This window comes from Orbicella franksi, chromosome 6 (assembly GCF_964199315.1).
Source record: "Orbicella franksi chromosome 6, jaOrbFran1.1, whole genome shotgun sequence".
In the NCBI taxonomy this organism is placed as follows: Eukaryota; Metazoa; Cnidaria; class Anthozoa; order Scleractinia; family Merulinidae; genus Orbicella; species Orbicella franksi.
This window is the reverse complement of record NC_138150.1, coordinates 22,426,436-22,445,829: the sequence shown is the minus strand read 5'-3', so window position 1 is coordinate 22,445,829 and position 19,394 is coordinate 22,426,436. Positions and strand designations below refer to the sequence as shown.

Here is a 19,394-nt window from a genome sequence, read left to right as displayed (position 1 = left end):
ATCCACCTCGATTTGAACGGAAAGCTCCATACGTCTCACTTTTTAGTGACAGCACTAATAGCGCAATTGTGTTTTTAAATAACACGAAAGGCGCTTTTGTTTTCTTATACTTAAAGACATTCAATAATTTTATCATGACAATTTAACCCTCCCAAGAGTTTACTGATATTTCGAACATAATTGATAGTGGCGGAAACTACGGCAGTTCGTCGCTGCAAGTAGGCTACTTTCCACGCAGCGTGTTTGGCTTACTAGCGGCTGGCCTATTGCAGAGCATTAAACAGACCAGAAAAAAAGGCTTATTTCTTCGCTTCACTTTTCTTTGCCGATGACTGGGTTTTACTTGCAGTTTATTTTTCGCTTTTTCATTTGTATTTTAAAATACACACCCTGGCAATTTAAGCGTGCGTTTCTGAACGTTGGCGTTCGCCGGTTTGCAACAAGAAAGAAATAACTTCTACAGCCCGCGCTTCATGTAACAAATTTCCCCTTCCGTACCCCGGAAAAATGTCGCTGTACTGAGCGACATTTCCCCTACCCCACCACGAGAAGGGTGATATTGTCAGCATCTGGTCGTCAGCGAAGATTTTGAATCTCGCGCTCGGAAATTGGCTGAGAGTCGGTTCTTTGTTCTAGAAACAATAGCGCCTTTCAAGCTGCAAACAATAAAAAATGCCCATAAACGGTGTGCCATTGTCCAAAAATTAAACACAAAGTCTGATATGGATGCTGAGTCACGGTGAGCGAATTTTTGTGAGAGAATTGTTTCCGGTTGCAAAGATACAGTGGGCCAGTTGTTTTATCGAGCAAATTGTCTAAGCATGACCGAAGAGCAAAGTCTGATTTTAATACAAGACTTAGAGCGGCGGTTGTCTGTTTGGATTACGAAACGAAAAGCGACCGTTCGCATCTTGCGAGTCTTTGCAGATGAACTAATGGAGCATCATAAAAATGTCTGCGTGGCAACTGTAGCAGGAAGCTCTGTCTCAATTGCTGGGTTTGCTGCTGTGGCAACTGGCTTTGCTCTTTCCTTCGTGACGTTTGGAGCTTCCGTAGTACTATCTGGAGCTGGCGCTGTATTTGGGGCCGCAGGTGGACTGGTAAATTTGGGATCTTCGGTGACAGAAGCGTACCTTCATAAAACAACTCTCCACACTGTTCAGAAAATCATCGAAGAAGACCGAGAAGCCACAAAAGCCTTTAAGAAGCTCTTGGAGGAAGCAAAACAGCAAAACAAGCCAATATTGGACGCAATACGGATGGGATATAAAGGTGCAAGAATTTTACAAACCTGCGTACAAACAGGGTATAAAATCGGAGTCAGAGTTGGCGCCCAAGCAGTCGGCGAAGGTGGCGAAGCTCTGTTCCGAAGTCTCAAGGTGGCGGGCAGAGTCGCTCATGTTGGTGGCTTCGTTATCAATGCTGCTCTTCTGCCACTCGACATCTACACTCTGGTGAAAAATGCGATGGCAATTGATGCAATTAAGAAAGGCAAGAAAGATGAAGAACCTGAAGTAGTGAAGAAGCTTAGAGAGATTGCCGACGAATTGGAGAGGGAATTGCCTTCTAACGAGGACAATTTTGCTTGAGCAGACTTGATTTTCTGATCAAAACTACGAACAACCCCAGACATCCCTGTACTTTATATTCGTCACTTGAACAATGTGTATATAACGAAAGCCAAAATCGTAAACGGTTAACAGCATAGACATTACTTTCCAAAACGAACGATCAAGTTGTACTTATTTCTAGGAAAATGCACGTAGGTTTAAAGTAATCTTTTATAGTTGGCTTTAACAACGACGGGATAGCCTTTCCGGTCGCCTGATGCGGTTCCTTTCTTGTTGAACCATTCTTGCGTGTGTTTCAGTAATGTATATTGTATCATTCTAGCATGTAAATTAAATTCCTATTATATTCATTGAATAAATAGACTGATTAATTTAATACGGAGGTCAGTTTTGATAATTTGACAGTATTAGCGTTTTCCGGGAAAACCTGCGTCAGTAGAGGTGATATTCAAGACTGAGGAGATCACGCAACCGATTGAAGGATAAACGGCGCCAGGCTAGACCTTTTCTTGGTTTTATTTTCCACAGGGGAAACCACCGGGGCGTGTATTGGATTTTTCGCCATTTTAATGCAGGCATTTTTGATGGCTTCATTTATTCATTAAGACAAAACAAATTGGGTAGAACACAGCTACTCTTTATATCTAAAAACGACAACAACAACAATGGTGAAACTGACTTTTTTCCGATCCAAGACAGAACAACACCGAGTCCGCTGAAAAGCTGCCGCGGCAGTGGAAGCCTTTTGGTCAGGTCAGAGCGAATAGGCGGCATTAATCTAGTAACTCGACTCTACAACTTCAGGTGCCTAGGAAAGACTTATTCATCAAATCTGTCGAATGTAAATCGTGTGGCAATGTTAGAAAGGGGGTGATGAAATGGGGGGGGGGGGGGGGGTTAATTCTGCGTTCGAGCTTAGTGGCCCATCATGCAGACACTTTGTTTCCATAACATGAAGCGACTAGCAGAACTGCTGCTCTTCTCCAGGATGCTAGTCCTTTTAATAGATGGTAACCCATTTATGTACCTTGATGGAGACACTGTGAGGGTAAATTATAAAAATAATTATTGTTTCATTTCTCAATAATACACCACAATAACACCGTGCACCCATTCGTAGGACTGCTCGCCATCTTCCTTAGTCAAGTACAAGGTTTCCCAACCATAAGCTACTTTAGTCAGGGTTGATCCCGAAAGCTGTCCTAAGTAAGCTTATAGTGATTTTTCCCTTTTGCAAGATTCAACAACAATTAAGTTTAGGAGTCCTAAATTTTAAGATGATCTGAAGTTGTCAAGAAATCGGTGACTGATTAGTATTCTCTAAGAACAACAAGCTTCTCAGTGTTATTTTGTTGGAGACTGAGATTTCAAAGAGAACGTTACGCTAAGAACTCTGTTGAGGATTGGCGGTGATTATCGATTTCTCAACCTTTATTGTGAGACAGGTGGATTTTCAAGATCGGTCGAAGTGTCGATTCATAACCAAATATGGAGAAAAACTAGGGAAGAATCTTTCAAGAATGGTAACAAAGCTGCTAATGAAAGAATCCTGCTGCTAATGAATTAACTGAACTCGAAGAATAAAATATTAAAACTAGAAAACAAGAACCAGTCGTCTCTCTAAGAAAACTTAAATGATGCTTCATTCGCTTCAGCTGCAACAATAAGCGAATGAGATCGATGAACGAGAACTTGGATTATTAGAAGTGGAGACTGCAAACATTTCAGAACATTCATGGCTTAAAAAAGTGAATAAATCTTTCAACAAAAAGAAAAATATCTTAAGACTGCCGAGTTGTCTGTATTTTAAAAAGACATAACGGGAGTCCAGCATGGGTTTACGAAAGGACTCACAGGTGGTCTCAGACGAGATTAACATCTCCTTTCTCTTTACAATATCAATAGATATTAGAGCGGACAGGTGAAGAGAATAAAGAAAACCATCAACTAAGGGTTGTCCAGATGTGTCATCGTATTCTCACAACTCACATGAACGCAATCGTTATGCAATCTGTCAGGAGAACTAACATTTCTAGCTACATGTGGAAAGAGCTTTACAGCGCATGTGCACAGAACTCGACCTGTATAAAGCCGCAAAACCCATCCTGATTGATGCCGTTTGCACTTGCTCGTTCGTCGTTGATGTAAAGAATTGAGAAAGCTCTTTCATTTCAGCTGATCATCTAATAGCTAAAGAAATGGCCGATGAAGACGTTGCTGCTTTGGTTATTGACAATGGCTCCGGTATGTGCAAGGCCGGTTTTGCCGGAGACGATGCTCCCCGTGCAGTGTTTCCCTCCATCGTTGGTCGTCCAAGACATCAGGGCGTGATGGTTGGTATGGGTCAGAAAGACTCGTACGTCGGCGATGAAGCTCAGAGCAAGCGAGGTATTCTGACGCTGAAATATCCCATCGAACACGGTATCGTCACCAACTGGGATGACATGGAGAAGGTAATTAAGACCCTAAGGATTAGTTAATACCAGGCACGAATTCCACTGCTAGTTCCAGATTTCTAAATGTCCGTGAACTCTATTTTAAATTTTAGATTTGGCACCACACCTTCTACAACGAACTGCGCATAGCTCCTGAGGAACACCCAGTTCTGCTGACAGAAGCTCCACTCAACCCAAAAGCTAACAGAGAAAAAATGACTCAGGTATTAATTTGTTTTCTTTTTCTTTTTTTTTCCCTGAAAAATTAAACATTTTTCACCTTGATTAAAGGCTTTGAAGTGATCAGTTTATACCCAAATGGTCGCTTTTCGTTTTTTCAGCGCGTAAATTTTGAAATTGTTTTATTTTACACCTGTCAAGTCAGTTTGGAACTCTTGGAAATTTCTGTTTGTATAGGAAAATTACAAGTGTCCCGATTAAACAAAAACGTTGATTCGCCTTCAGAAGAATTTTCCGGAAATGTATAGTCCCCGACTCTTCTAACTTCTGAACACAAAAGCATCATTTCCACAAGATATTACTACTACTTGTTTAACACTAGTTAACGTAAAAAAAAATTCAAGGTAATTTTCTGTAGTAAAGCATAGATTGTTTGTTAGTTCTAAGCGTAAAGTGCAGATCATAGTTTTCTCTTCAAAACAAAACACTTCCGGCCGGGAATCGGAAAAAACATAATATAGTTAGCGGAATTCCTTATATGGTTAAAGATGTTGCCGGTTGGTCAGCGAGTCACTCCTGCAGTTTGAATTAGTTTTCAAAAGTAATACTGATAATGAATTAAACTTGAATAAGCATCTTAAGTTAGAAGGGAATCTTCATTTACAATATTATCCTCATTACCGATAAGTAATTCAGTTTTTGATCGAGCTAGAAAAATACCAGCTCTGTCTATTGAAAGGACATAGAACGATCGACTATCCCGGAACATCCCAGCCCGATGTATTGGATGCTTTTTGTTCAACGCTGGTTGAAAAAAACTCAAAATTTTACAAAGAATGTAAAGGCTTATTTAGTGCTTTTGCCACCCAGAAATGTTGCTGGTTTTGAAAGCCAGTATCTACTTCAGTATGACACCCAAAGAACTAATAATATCACCATGTACTAAGTTTCACTAGATATTAACGGTTTGGAGTCAATTCATATCTAGCACGATGCCTTCTTTACGCAAAGTCGCTAATGAGGAATAATGTAAACAATGACGTCAGCAAAGTTCTCATTCTTACATAAACCGTGAACTGGCCTTGTTTTCTTTGCCTGGAGCTTTCCAATTGGAAAAAAAATCACCCTCTATATGAAAAAAAGTCCTTGATCTCGCTTTTGTCCTCAAAATATTAAAGCTGGTCATGATAAGAACGCGTAGCAACTTAATTGACCCTAGTCGGCCTCCGCCATTCATTTGCGATGCCATCGAAATGATTGATATTGCATGGTGATGCGAAATCTTATTGCTTCACTGTAAGTTGTGTTCCTGAAAGTATGTTTAATTACCTTTAGTAGTTTCAGAGTAATTTCCTTCGTTTTTACATGCTCCGAATAAAATATAATAGCCAAACGCTCGCATGTAAAACAAAAACAAAGGTGTAGCTGACTAGGGGCCTTTAAGGGGGCACAAGGACTATGCGAGAGCGCGAAACGCACCAATGAGAAAACGTTTACTGCTTAGGAAAAATTAAAAAGAAGTAGTCCATTAACTATTTGTTGTTTTAAATGACCGTGCTTGTATCTCCTTTTCACCAACCAGATCATGTTCGAGACATTCAATACTCCGGCAATGTACGTCGCCATTCAGGCTGTGTTGTCTCTCTACGCCTCTGGCCGTACAACTGGTATTGTCTTTGACAGCGGTGACGGAGTCAGTCACGCAGTTCCCATCTACGAAGGTTACGCTCTTCCCCATGCCATCCTTCGTCTTGACTTGGCCGGCAGGGACTTGACAGACTACCTCATGAAGATTCTGACCGAGCGTGGCTATTCCTTCACCACCACAGCCGAGCGTGAGATCGTGCGTGACATCAAAGAAAAACTTTGCTATGTTGCTCTCGACTTCGAGCAAGAAATGACGACCGCTGGCTCAAGCTCTACCATGGAAAAGAGCTACGAGCTTCCGGACGGTCAGGTCATTACTATTAACAACGAGCGTTTCAGGGATCCTGAGGCCCTGTTTCAGCCCTCTTTCCTTGGAATGGAAACTGCAGGCATCCACGAGTCCACCTACAATTCCATCATGAAGTGCGACGTGGACATCCGTAAGGACTTGTACGCCAACATAGTATTGTCTGGGGGCTCCAGTATGTTCCCAGGAATCGCTGACAGAATGCAGAGAGAAATCACTGCTCTGGCTCCTCCCACAATGAAGATCAAGATCATTGCTCCTCCTGAACGTAAATACTCTGTATGGATCGGAGGATCGATCTTGGCCTCGCTGTCCACCTTCCAACAGATGTGGATTTCCAAGCAAGAATACGACGAAGCAGGTCCTTCTATCGTTCATCGTAAATGCTTCTAAGGCTAGAACTTCAATTTGCTTTCATTGAAACTTTAATTGAATATTTGATCTCTGTTATTTCACCTTTAACGTTATATACAAAAACTTCCCCAAACCACTTCTCCGTGTAGAAAGTATTGTTTTGTCAACTCTTGGGCATCATTAAAAAAAGTGAAAAAAGAATGTTTTGGTTGTGATTTAATGGCATCAAATTTCTTCAAAAGAGAGTAATATTTGTTGTGGACGCCTGAAAAAGCGACGATCACGTGACTAACTTGAAAACCTGTCTTTTCACGTTGCTCGACTTCTTTAGTGACCGCGCGATCTAGTCAATATACAGTCATGTGAACGAAATCACGGTCAACGCGGACATCAACTGAGAAAACAAAACAGTAGTAATTTTGAAACAGCTTGATCAACATGGCGAACGACATAAAATCCTACGGAATGCTACGGGTACGTCAGTGGAACAATCTCCGCGCAGAAAGTATGCTCGTGCTCTCCTTGAGACAATTTTTTTTTATGTGGCGAACCTAACCTGTTCTATCACCAACTTCAAGTTATTTTAATTTATGATATGGCAAATTGCTCCACGACAGAAAGAAGAATTCTGATTGGTCCCTGAGCGGTCCGAATTTTACAATACGGACCGCTAAAATGGACAGCTCAGAAATTGTTTCGGCAAATTGCTTTTTTAAAACACCGCACAAAAGGAAACAGTTTCTTCTTAAATAGAAATATATTTGTCTTGATGTCTGGAGGATAATCTTAGTTTAGCTTTGACGAGAGCGGTCTGAAAAACGCAAATACACGCTTAGCTTTGGCGTGCTGAGAATTGATGCATTAGTTTATCAGCAAAATTTTAAGAGACCAGTATTAGTCAGTTATTGAAGCATCTTGTTCCGTCCGTATTAGGCAATATTGGTCTCTGGATCGAGCCGCAGGCGAGGTCCATAAAAAAACCTCCACCAATTCCCAAACATGGACCGCACGCTTGTTCAATAACATACATATGTATTTCACGCGTGCGCATTCCGTGTGTAGGCAAGTACAGTTTGTTACATGTTTTTTGTAGCAACGCGGAAGAAGTAGATAAGACATAAGAGAAGGAGAAAGCAAACAAGCTTAGAAACAAACAAACAAACAAGCAAACAATCATACATGCAAACAAACAAACACACGGAAGACTAAAACGAAATACAGCCGAGATTCTCGTTACTAACACCTCCATAATACGGACATCTCTATACTATGGACAGTTTTCTTGGTCCCAGAGAAATCAAAGTTCATAAAATCTCTGCTTTATTGGTATCAGCACCTCCTTAATCATAATATGGACACTCAGCTCGGCCCTTTTTGAGTCGATATTAGCGAGGTTCGACAGTGTAGGAAGAACACTACACTCCTCGGCCTCGGACGTCTGATAACAAGCATTCTTTTAATTTAAAACTGCCAATTCGTTAGAGAAATAAAGTGTTTGCTTCGCAACGTAGAAAATTGGCAGCGCACCTAAAATTCCCAGGGTGTTGTTTGGAGGCAGTGGTGGTTTCATTTCAGGTTTATGACAGGGAATCAAATGATATTTACAGAATTCAAACCGATGCCTATTAAAAAATATCGCCTCACTGTTCAGTACTCATTGACATTTCGGCTGCCGCAGTTACAGGATATTATATAATCTAAAAATAGTATTGAACTCTTTTTTGGTCAGAAATGTTTCTCTATGCCAAATTTGCCAAAAATGGTTATGATTTTTATTTTATTATAACGTGCCGAAGTGTTATGGCATTTCTAAATATATATTGAAAGCCCCCAATGATGATGACCCCAACAATGGAAATGACGTCACAGGGTAAAACAATTTATTGGAAAAATGCAAATTAGGGACATAACTTGAATATGTGAATAACTATGTGAACAAAGGTCTACACGGTGAAAATAATTATTTGTCTTCTTTACTGAAATCTTTTTTTGTATTTTTAACCATTTATTTTCGTGTATATTTATTGGGTATCTTTGCCAATCTTACTGGAAAGTACATGCAGTTTAAGTCACAGACCTGCCGCATCAATTTCTTTCTCAAGTGGTAAAGCCAATTTCATAACATACTTTAGTTTCTACGATCTATTGCCATATTACCAAAGAAAGTTTCAAGCATTCTTAATGTACTATAGTCGTCACAAAAATTACGTCGCTTATTCACCAAAAACAAACAAAATGGCCTAATAAAGGATTCTGTCGAACGATAAAATAATGCTCCACTCCATTAGTTTTAAACAAGAAAGCAATTCATGCAAATGAAGATCACAGCGACCGATCATTGGCGATTTGGGCGAAAAGCAAATAAACAGACGCCGGCACAATGTGCTTTAAGCGATATTCGAGAAACTATTGTCATCACTGATAGCTCCGTAAAATTTTATGTGTTAAAAACCAGTTCAGCTGTACAATTGTAGACATCTGCTGTGCATGTCGAATGAGAAAATTCGTTCATTTCTGTCAGTAGACTTGCATTCATTCAAGCGTGATTGTATTGATTTTTAAAATTATTGCAACTAAAAGCTGAGTGGTTTGTTTAGCTTTACTAATAACTGCTCCTGGCACGAATAACGGGGCCGACATCGACTGAAATAGAACCAACGCCAAATTGGCGAAGTTTATCCGGGTTTTCGACACGAATTGAATCTTCAACACGCTTCTGTAAAATAATCATGAGTTTGGCACCCGGAACTGCATCATTGTTCGTGTGGTCATTTTCAACCAATGGCGTTCAAGCATTGCCGACATAAAGCGTGGAACAGCCGTGCACAGAGATCACAGTTCGACACTGTTCGAGGAGGCTGGTTGTTGAGAAGAAGACGAAATTCAGATTTTAACCACAATCCGAAATGGCTGACGACGACGTTGCTGCTTTGGTTATTGACAATGGCTCCGGTATGTGCAAGGCCGGTTTTGCCGGAGACGATGCTCCCCGTGCAGTGTTTCCCTCCATCGTTGGTCGTCCAAGACATCAGGGCGTGATGGTTGGTATGGGTCAGAAAGACTCGTACGTCGGCGATGAAGCTCAGAGCAAGCGAGGTATTTTGACTCTGAAATATCCCATCGAACACGGCATCGTCACCAACTGGGATGACATGGAGAAGGTAAGATCAATTTTTTTTGCCGTAGATGACGAGTTCGCACATCGTCTAACGACGAATTTCGTTCAATTCATTTCAGATCTGGCATCACACCTTCTACAACGAGCTGCGTGTAGCTCCCGAGGAACACCCAGTTCTGCTGACAGAAGCTCCGCTCAACCCAAAAGCTAACAGAGAAAAGATGACCCAGGTAAAAATTTTGTTCCGATCGAACTACGAGCGTAAATCAAGCTGAGGTTGTAATATTTTTGCGTACTGTCGCACAGTACATTCATAGTACACTTGTGGGTGTGGACGTGTAAAAGCTTTAAAAGGCCTCTGCTTCTTCAAGCCTTTTCGTTTACGCGATTTTACATTAAACGTAACCGATTACAAGCTACTAATCTCGTTGGGATATTTAATTCACCGCAGATATCTGCATACAATTTTCGACAAGTTTTTTTGTGACTTTCCAGAAAGGTATAATATAGTGAATGTTTCAAATTGCTGGTTAAATTGAGTTGGTTTGCAAAGTTGAACTGTGAGTGAAAAATTGCAAGAATAAATTCAGTACACACACACACACACTGGCAAACTTTGCAAACGTCGTTGCCCTTAAGTACTTATGGTAAATTTGCATATATTTTGTTGACTAAAGTTGAAAATGATTTTATGACCTGTTCTTACCACGCATGTTAACCGGGCACTAGTTTGTCGCAGTTGTTTGTTGTACGATCCGCAGAATTTGGTCGACCAAATACGTTATAATTTTTGAATTTAAAAGAAAAATGAGTTTTATTTTTCCCTCTCACAAGGAACTTTCGAGTAACTGCCTGATCATATCTGACTTTTTTTCATGACCATATATGGTATCGAAAAACGCCGATTGGTCAGAATCTGTTATACAAGCTGTCGGAAGGATGACTTATTTATATGCACGAACGGTTGCACCTTTTGTTAGAATATCTGAACAATAACTGTCATCAGCTGACGGAAAATTAATGCGTGGCTATTCACAATAGACTTCTGTTTGAATTCCCTGTAACGAAAAGAAAATTTGAAGTTTTGTCTTTTTGCCTTTACGATTAACACGTTAATCTAACGTCACAGGTTGTCAAGGAGTTCTTCCATATTATGACTGAGAAATCACACGGATTTTTGTGAATATTTTGATTATTTCAAAATACTTCGTGGATATATTTTCTTTCTGAAATCGTTTCATCACTAACTTAAAAGTTCAAATGTTCTCATTTCGTTTTATTTCAAACGAGTTTCGACAGTTTATGTTTCTGTCCCCAACGCCACAAACGGTCTTGGCGTTGTCTCGAAATATCAAGAAATCGTAATTTGAATTTTGTCAATATTATTGTATTTTAAAACGAGTTTGAAATTTCTCTTCTCAACAGATTATGTTTGAGACTTTCAACTCGCCAGCCATGTACGTGGCAATCCAGGCTGTGTTGTCTCTTTACGCCTCTGGTCGTACAACTGGTATTGTCTTTGACAGCGGTGATGGTGTCAGTCACACTGTTCCCATCTACGAAGGGTACGCTCTTCCCCATGCCATCCTTCGTCTTGACTTGGCCGGCAGGGACTTGACAGACTACCTCATGAAGATTCTGACCGAGCGTGGCTATTCCTTCACCACCACAGCCGAGCGTGAGATCGTGCGTGACATCAAAGAAAAACTTTGCTATGTTGCTCTCGACTTCGAGCAAGAAATGCAGACTGCTGCTTCCAGCTCCAGCTTGGAGAAGAGTTACGAGCTTCCCGACGGACAGGTTATCACCATTGGCAACGAGCGCTTCAGATGTCCCGAGGCCATGTTCCAGCCCTCTTTCCTTGGAATGGAGTCTGCAGGTATCCACGAGACCACATATAATTCCATCATGAAGTGCGACGTGGACATCCGTAAGGACTTATACGCCAACACAGTGTTGTCTGGTGGCTCCACCATGTTTCCAGGAATCGCTGACAGAATGCAGAAAGAAATCACTGCTCTGGCTCCTCCCACAATGAAGATCAAGATCATTGCTCCTCCTGAGCGTAAATACTCTGTATGGATCGGAGGATCGATCTTGGCCTCGCTGTCCACTTTCCAACAGATGTGGATTTCTAAGCAAGAATATGATGAATCTGGTCCTTCCATCGTTCACCGAAAATGCTTCTAAAAACGAAATCGAACTTTGTCCTTTAGGAAATAAGTCGGTTAAGAACTAAAGTTAATAGACTACGTATTTATGATCGTGGAAATACAAATTTGTCAGTGTTCTCCGCTGTGCTTCAAGCTTTATCCTATTTTTGTAGATGTGCTGGCGCGCTGTATTTCCCAATAAAGATCTTGTTGACATATCAGGGTGTCTACTAATATTTTGCCAGTTACTTTTTTTTTTCACAAAACAAATAGTCATCAACTTTACCCCTCCTTATTTTCCGGTTCAAGTTATGTAAAATTTCCTGCACTATGCGGAGAACTTTGTAGTCTTAACTTTCGTATGGCAAAGTTTGCCATGGAGGTTAAGGGCTAGAATTTGTTCAGTTATGTAGTCATCAAATTCAGAAGGTCAAACTCTCAAAACATTTTTAACTTTAAAAGTTTTACTTCGACTAGTGTTTTGAACTAAAACTTTCAACAATACGGCTGCTTCGTGAAACGTCTAAAAGTGAAGTTTATGATTAGAAGGGATGAATTTATTACTCGGAGAACTATTTGTTTTACCAGCCAATAGTCCTTTGCTGGGCACGCGACTAACAATGGGCGACGTCACCTGTCGATGTCTTCTTACATATAGAGCATTTGTTTTTGCTCCTCCCGAGTTCTGTCGTTTTGTATGTTTTTCTCTTGTTTGCTGTTACGTTTAGAAAACGTTTGCTAGAATGACTGGCTGAAGATAACTCTAAAGATTGTTTAATTTGGAACGCAAGAAACTTTTTTCCAGGTGTGTTTTAAAATTTTATTGGCATCCAGCACGTGCCGATATCGGTTCCAACCTTGCACCCAATCCACTTGTGGTCTATATTTTTTCCTATTACAAATCGATCTTGAAAGTACTAATATTTATGACCAGAAAACCCTTTTCACAATACGCTAAGGTAACGCGTACATATGCATACGCAATAACAAACTTATTTACCTCACGTGCCGGTAATCAAGCAGACTTGCTTCAGTAATTCTTTAAGTTTATTTCCTTATTAAGGATCCTGTAAGAGGCTATATATTAAAAAAAATTGATAAGTATGAATAAAATTTTTTCTGATATTGCCTCGATAAGAATTGTCGTCTGGCTACAGCCCTGTCAAGGCAGCATGTAACGCAACGTTAAGATTCATTTGGTCACGCTTTCCTTCTGCATTTTGGGTGTAATTACTGTAAACAGCTAGGCATTACAGATGAAAAATACCGGTAGCATACCAGCCAGATACTCCACAAGTTCCTCGTACACAAATTAAACAATCTTTGTATATCGGTTACACAAATTAAAGGCAGTCAGTTTATCATTCAACACTCATTTACTATTCATACAAAAGATCTGAAATTTTGATCTGATTGGCCAAGAAAAAAATAATCCTTGGAAGACAACATTTAAACTACAGTTACCATATCCTGTGAGCAGACATCCTGTATTTCCTTTCACAAGGAAAAAGTGACGTCTGCGAGGCGCCTTCGCTAATCTGGCTCGCACTACGGTAACAGGAGTTCATAGTTATTCCATGTAAACTCTTGTCAACGCACTACATGGCGTGATATTTGCATAATTTTATTCAAGGTAATTATTTTTCTACCGGTGTATTTCTCTCTTTTTATTCTCTTCCAATTATAAATCTTCGATTTATCCTTTAAACACGACAGCTTAGACAATAGCAATTTAAATTTAGCGTTGACTAGCATTACATTAGCTTGCAAACTTTCCAGAAGCAGCAATTGACGAATCTATAGTGCACCGCACGTATTTTAGCCTACAACATGATATTCACCTAATTTGGTTAAAACAAACGTTATTCATTTTTCCTTAAAAGGAAGTATTTCTCGGTGATTCTTAAACATTATTTGGAAATGACACAACATTCAAGAGTAATCATGTGAAACGATATTACCTTAAACGAACTTTTCGATTCGTCACGTCTTCATTTTTCGACTGCCTAATATCACAATTATTATTTTCGTTGTTAATGTAACAAACGGAACTATGGGGCAACGGATTCAATAGACTCAAGGTAAATTCTAGAGATAAAACAAAAATAAAAATCTCTAACGAATCTAAACATCTTTGTGTATGCAATATTTGGGGGATCTTTATACAACAGAACGTGAATGAATAACGTGACTTTACCATATCTGACTGAATGAAAGAGTTTGTAGCGTTAATTAAAATCGTCCACTGCGTGACAAAAGAAAGGATCACCACGCAAGACGCCAAAACAACTCATGATAACATGTAACAACATACCACCTGGAGAAACAAGCCATGCCCGGCTTTGAACCCCTTGCTACAAACATGTCCATATTTGGCAATGAAATCCGAGACGCGGCTCTCGCTCGTAATCACAGCTTCGCAAAAAAAGAAAAAATACATTGAAAAATTGTTTGGAAATTCTCGCCCGAAAATTCTCTTATTTTATCCACTAGAGGTAGAATAAATGTACTTTTACTGCTTAAACACCAATGTTAGCTCGGTGAGTTTTACTTTGTGTTTAAATATGCAAAATCTTTAGGCTGGATAACAACTACATGCAACTCATGCTACCAGAAATAACCATGACCTTCCTCCAATCAGGAGTCGGTACCTGCTTATATAAGCCGCAATACAGTTTATCACAGTAGGCTAAATTTCAAACGTTCAATCAAGTTGTGATTTAAGATATTTTACCAGTTGTTAACTTAGTATTTTTTCGAACCAAAAAATGGCCGATGAGGACGTTGCTGCTTTGGTTATTGACAATGGCTCCGGTATGTGCAAGGCCGGTTTTGCCGGAGACGATGCTCCCCGTGCAGTTTTTCCCTCCATCGTTGGTCGTCCAAGACATCAGGGCGTGATGGTTGGTATGGGTCAGAAAGACTCGTACGTCGGCGATGAAGCTCAGAGCAAGCGAGGTATTTTGACTCTGAAATATCCCATCGAACACGGTATCGTCAGCAACTGGGATGACATGGAGAAGGTACGTTGACTTTAATTTCCATAGAACATCATGTCACGCTTTTTCAATAACGACAAGTCTCTTGTTTGATTTCAGATCTGGCATCATACCTTCTACAACGAGCTGCGTGTAGCTCCCGAGGAACACCCAGTTCTGCTGACAGAAGCTCCGCTCAACCCAAAAGCTAACAGAGAAAAGATGACCCAGGTAAAAACTGTGATTATTAAATTTATTGCATAGTCCATGGTCTTACGATTTTTTTCCTGCTTAGTACAAGTCACTCATTTATTGCTCGATGAAAAAAACATTGACGCACGCACGCACACACGCACGCACAATATCGCTAAAATAAAGTGGAATTTACAGTTTGCGACCACCCCAGATGCGACGACAGTAACGATAACTAAACTGCCCGATTTCACTGATGCATGACATGAACGTTCATCTAGGCTATTGTATTTCGTACACAGAACTACACTACAACGAGGAACATAACTTGACGCCATTGGCATAAGTATCAGGTCTGTGCAAAATGCGACAACTTTGCGATCGGAGAATTTTTTGGCGAGGAGAAAAAAACAAGATGAAGCTGCTTTTGATAATCTTTCCACAAAAGAGTTTTAACATAGCATTGTTTGAACATCGCTTAGCCACACAATAGTCGTTTAATTTTCAAATTTATATAGAGATATGAAAATGACTGTTCACTGAAACATTCGAGGACCCATCTTATTCCAAATGTGGTTATGCTGTCACCTAATTGGTCAGGTGCGAGCAGACTAGGGATTCGAAACGCGGTCAACCACTGTCAGAGGGTATTATACTAACAGTCATTTTGAGGTTATAGGCACAAGGGCTCGAGATTTACGTTTATTGGACTTATACGAATAATCCGTCGTCTCCGTCAATACCATCAGTGCATTTTACATAAGTCTGAGTGTGGCACACTCCGAAGAGAACTTGAAGAGTAGTAAATTGGCTTGCTATAAAGAAATATATTTCCGAACTACAGCGGCGAAAAAATATCAGTTGACACAATCATTCGACAGCACAATAAAAAGAATCGATTTTTGTTTGCAAGCAGTGTTTACATGAAAATCACGCGTCCTTTCATCTTCAGGCAGTGCGAGGTTATATCTTTGATGAACTGAAAGCTTAAGTTCAAAGGAACGAATAGGATCTCGGGATCTCAGCCTCAAGAAAGTGATGCACGCCACGTGAAAAAGTGGGAAAACGCACCATTTAAGTAGTCTGGTGACTAGTTTTCATGTGAAGTGACCACGCTCCTATCTCTTTTTCACCAGATCATGTTCGAGACTTTCAACTCGCCAGCCATGTACGTGGCTATCCAGGCTGTGTTGTCTCTCTACGCCTCTGGTCGTACAACTGGTATTGTTATGGACAGCGGTGACGGGGTCAGTCACACAGTTCCCATCTACGAAGGCTACGCCCTTCCCCATGCCATCCTTCGTCTTGACTTGGCCGGCAGGGACTTGACAGACTACCTCATGAAGATTCTGACCGAGCGTGGCTACTCCTTCACTACCACAGCCGAGCGTGAGATCGTGCGTGACATCAAAGAAAAACTTTGCTATGTTGCTCTCGACTTCGAGCAAGAAATGCAGACTGCTGCTTCCAGCTCCAGCTTGGAGAAGAGTTACGAGCTTCCCGACGGACAGGTTATCACCATTGGCAACGAGCGCTTCAGATGTCCCGAGGCCATGTTCCAGCCCTCTTTCCTTGGAATGGAATCTGCAGGCCTACAAGTGCGACGTGGACATCCGAAAGGACTTATACGCCAACACAGTGTTGTCTGGTGGCTCCACCATGTTCCCAGGAATCGCTGACAGAATGCAGAAAGAAATCACTGCTCTGGCTCCACCCACAATGAAGATCAAGATCATTGCTCCTCCTGAGCGCAAATACTCTGTATGGATCGGAGGATCGATCTTAGCCTCGCTGTCCACCTTCCAACAGATGTGGATTTCTAAGCAAGAATACGATGAATCTGGTCCTTCCATTGTTCATCGTAAATGCTTCTAAACAGAACACACGTCCACTTAGAAGGAAACCTTTCCAATTCCAAAATTTCCTGACTTTGGGCTGTTCAAAGACTTTAAATTATATATTTCAAGAATACTTTGACTTTTCTTGCGGTATGTTATTATGATAGATTTTATAAAGATGTTGATATTAAATTTGATGTCGATCAATTTCGAATTAAGTCCAGCTCTTTTCTTTCTTAGTGTTTTTTGTTTCTTTCAGTAACCAGTCCTTTTACCATTCCCTACGAGCCTAGAGCCTTAAACAGCTTCTGGTCTCTCTTTCGAGAATGGGAAAATGTTTTGATTGAAATATCTCGAAACGCTTCATTTTCATTTTTACACAGAAGTTAAAACGTCTGTCATTGCCTGATTTCAAGCCGAAAAGGACTAGGTACGAGTCTACAAATTATGGGATTAGCAGCTATTGATCCACATAATCATAAAGTGCAATACACCGAAATTTACGAAATCCCCAAGTTTGGTGCAAAGAAACCCAATAGTAAGCAAGACACAACCATTTGAAAACATCAAAATTTACAAAAAAATGTATGGCCATCCGGACGCTGTGTCCGGATGACCAAATATTTGTGTAATTTTGGCGTTTTTAAATGGTTGTCTCTCAGTCAAAACTAGCCTGATTAACACTAAAATTGGAGATTTTGTGAATCTCGGTGTGCCCTTTCTGACTATGTGGACCAATAGGTGCTAATCTCATAATTTACAGACTCGTACCTAGTCCTTTTTGGCTTGAAATCAGGCAATAAACAATTTTCCTTGGACAATAAGTCCAAGGGGGAAAGGGGAAACGGTGTTAACTCTGTCGTGCACAATTCTCAATTACCTGGTATTCATTTAGAGGGGAAGGCAAGTTTTCCAGTCAAATTCCATGTTTGAGCCTTTGGATAGCTTTGAATAATTTGCTAAGCAACGCAGCGAATGGCGCCGTTTTTTCGGACCGTTCGAGCTAACTTTTCACTGAAGAATGAAAATCGATAATCGGAAACTTGTCTTGCTTTTAAAAAGATTTGCCGAAAACGGAAAGCAGTTGTTCTCCCAGCTGTCCAGAGGAAGTAACGCAATCCACGTTGCAACAAACGGCATCCGTTTCATTTAAATGAAAGATCAAAAACGTCGGTTCAACAAGCACGGAAGAAAACCTGACTCTTCCAGTCTATCGACTCCCTTAGGAGTAGCGCGTGTGTCGGTTCGGTTCGCGCGCGCAAGTGTGGCAGCGTGTGACAAGCCAATCTCGTTCCCAGAGGCCAAGATCCTTAGCTTTTGGCTATCGCCAAGAAATCGAGACCTCTGGGAGAAATCGGAAGATGACTCAGTAGGACGTGTTTAAAACACGAAATGACGAAATAGAGAAATGGCCTTGCCGTTAGCCTTAATAGCACTCAAGAGGTTGGCCTAAATGTCACTGTCTCGACAGTAGTTAGCTCTCAATAACTGTAAGGGTTACCCTAAAGACACTCGTATCCCACATTGACTCTTACCAGTAGTGCCATATCGTCAGTTCGTATTTTAAACACGCCCGACTAAGCATTAGTTACAGCGGTTACTCTTTCTAAGTATGCTTAGAAACCGTTATTAAACTTGGACAATGAAACTGCAACCAGCATTTCATGGTTCCGGTGTTTGATTGTGTCCAGAGCGTCTCGCGTTCGGTCACCGGTCATCAAATACGCGCGGGCCCTGGGGACGACATTGGTGACGTCGTCCCCGGCAATGACTGAGCACGCGTCAGGGACAGAAAGTATAACAGTCCAATAGGGGTTTGCAACCATTCCCACGAGATTCAAACGACAAAATCCCTGGCGGCCATGTTGGATGACAGGAACAATAAAATAAGAATTATTTTGCCAATGGTCATTCAACATGTCGGCGATGACCTCTGTTGCAAACGATCTCTACGCAAACAATACAAAAACGCCCGTTGTTCTGTTCAACCCAACGAGTTGCTGCTTAGTACACAACCACTAGTTCATAATTTGAAATTTCCCATTTTAAACACCACGAGCATTACGTTCTCCAGGAAGCACCAAAAACCACTGAATTAGTATAACAAAGGCCCTAAGAGCAGTTGCAGCAACATCGCCCTTTCTAAAAAAACAAAAAACAAAAAAAGACATCGCCCTTTGTCGAAAGGCCAGGAATCTTTTTCGGGTTAGTAAAGCTGTTTTTAGTTAACCTGTATCTAAAAACAGAGTGGCGTGTACGCCTGGAACTTCTTGCATAAAGAAAAGCTCTATCCATATTAAGAATATGTGAATAAAACAGCTGTGTAATCATGAGGTTTGAGATTTTGCTACAGCTTTCCGGGTGCGTAAACTTTTAGGGAGCTTCGAAAAACGGGCCCGATTTGAGAGTAGACAGAAGACAGAGATGCAAACCCCTATGACACATGAATCAACATTCCTTCAGGGCGACAAGTGTTGAACAATGATTCCTAAGCCTGGGACAGTTCATGCCACTTATACAGAGCTGCAGATTGTCATCAAGCCCAGACTGTTGAGTTATAAAAGGAACGTGATCTTCCTGATCCTGGGAAGGAGAACGCAAAAACATTCAAGTCTGGAGAA

At 40.8% G+C, this 19,394-nt stretch overlaps 3 protein-coding genes and 1 pseudogene across 4 annotated transcripts; all 4 read left to right on the top strand.

Moving 5' to 3' along the window:
* The first annotated feature begins 774 nt into the window (after nucleotides 1-774).
* LOC145490298 (uncharacterized) lies at nucleotides 775-2,438 on the top strand. The gene has a single exon (XM_081469426.1). It carries the CDS (start codon nucleotides 822-824, stop codon nucleotides 1,587-1,589), a length of 768 nt encoding a protein of 255 aa, XP_081325552.1. The 5' UTR covers nucleotides 775-821; the 3' UTR covers nucleotides 1,590-2,438.
* Nucleotides 2,439-3,594: 1,156 nt separating this feature from the next.
* LOC145491253 (actin, cytoplasmic-like) lies at nucleotides 3,595-6,650 on the top strand. Its single transcript, XM_081470409.1, has 3 exons — nucleotides 3,595-4,024; nucleotides 4,120-4,230; nucleotides 5,769-6,650. The coding sequence occupies exons 1-3, from the start codon at nucleotides 3,770-3,772 to the stop codon at nucleotides 6,531-6,533; spliced, it is 1,131 nt and encodes a 376-aa protein (XP_081326535.1). The 5' UTR covers nucleotides 3,595-3,769; the 3' UTR covers nucleotides 6,534-6,650.
* Nucleotides 6,651-9,309: 2,659 nt separating this feature from the next.
* LOC145491252 (actin, cytoplasmic-like) lies at nucleotides 9,310-12,892 on the top strand. The gene is made up of 3 exons (XM_081470408.1): nucleotides 9,310-9,655; nucleotides 9,732-9,842; nucleotides 11,038-12,892. Exons 1-3 carry the CDS (start codon nucleotides 9,401-9,403, stop codon nucleotides 11,800-11,802), a joined length of 1,131 nt encoding a protein of 376 aa, XP_081326534.1. The 5' UTR covers nucleotides 9,310-9,400; the 3' UTR covers nucleotides 11,803-12,892.
* Nucleotides 12,893-13,873: 981 nt separating this feature from the next.
* LOC145491255 (actin, cytoplasmic-like) lies at nucleotides 13,874-19,387 on the top strand (annotated as a pseudogene). The gene is made up of 3 exons (XR_014049796.1): nucleotides 13,874-14,788; nucleotides 14,864-14,974; nucleotides 16,072-19,387. The product of XR_014049796.1 is annotated as an actin, cytoplasmic-like (transcript).
* Nucleotides 19,388-19,394: the final 7 nt, after the last annotated feature.

Bases quoted from the DNA above. Each gene is read 5' to 3' on its own strand.
- LOC145490298 (XM_081469426.1), top strand. From the start codon at position 822: ATGACCGAAGAGCAAAGTCTGATTTTAATACAAGACTTAGAGCGGCGG.
- LOC145491252 (XM_081470408.1), top strand. From the start codon at position 9,401: ATGGCTGACGACGACGTTGCTGCTTTGGTTATTGACAATGGCTCCGGT. The intron at 9,656-9,731 runs GTAAGATCAATT...AATTCATTTCAG, and splicing joins ACTGGGATGACATGGAGAAG to ATCTGGCATCACACCTTCTA. The intron at 9,843-11,037 runs GTAAAAATTTTG...TCTTCTCAACAG, and splicing joins ACAGAGAAAAGATGACCCAG to ATTATGTTTGAGACTTTCAA.
- LOC145491253 (XM_081470409.1), top strand. From the start codon at position 3,770: ATGGCCGATGAAGACGTTGCTGCTTTGGTTATTGACAATGGCTCCGGT. The intron at 4,025-4,119 runs GTAATTAAGACC...TTTAAATTTTAG, and splicing joins ACTGGGATGACATGGAGAAG to ATTTGGCACCACACCTTCTA. The intron at 4,231-5,768 runs GTATTAATTTGT...TTCACCAACCAG, and splicing joins ACAGAGAAAAAATGACTCAG to ATCATGTTCGAGACATTCAA.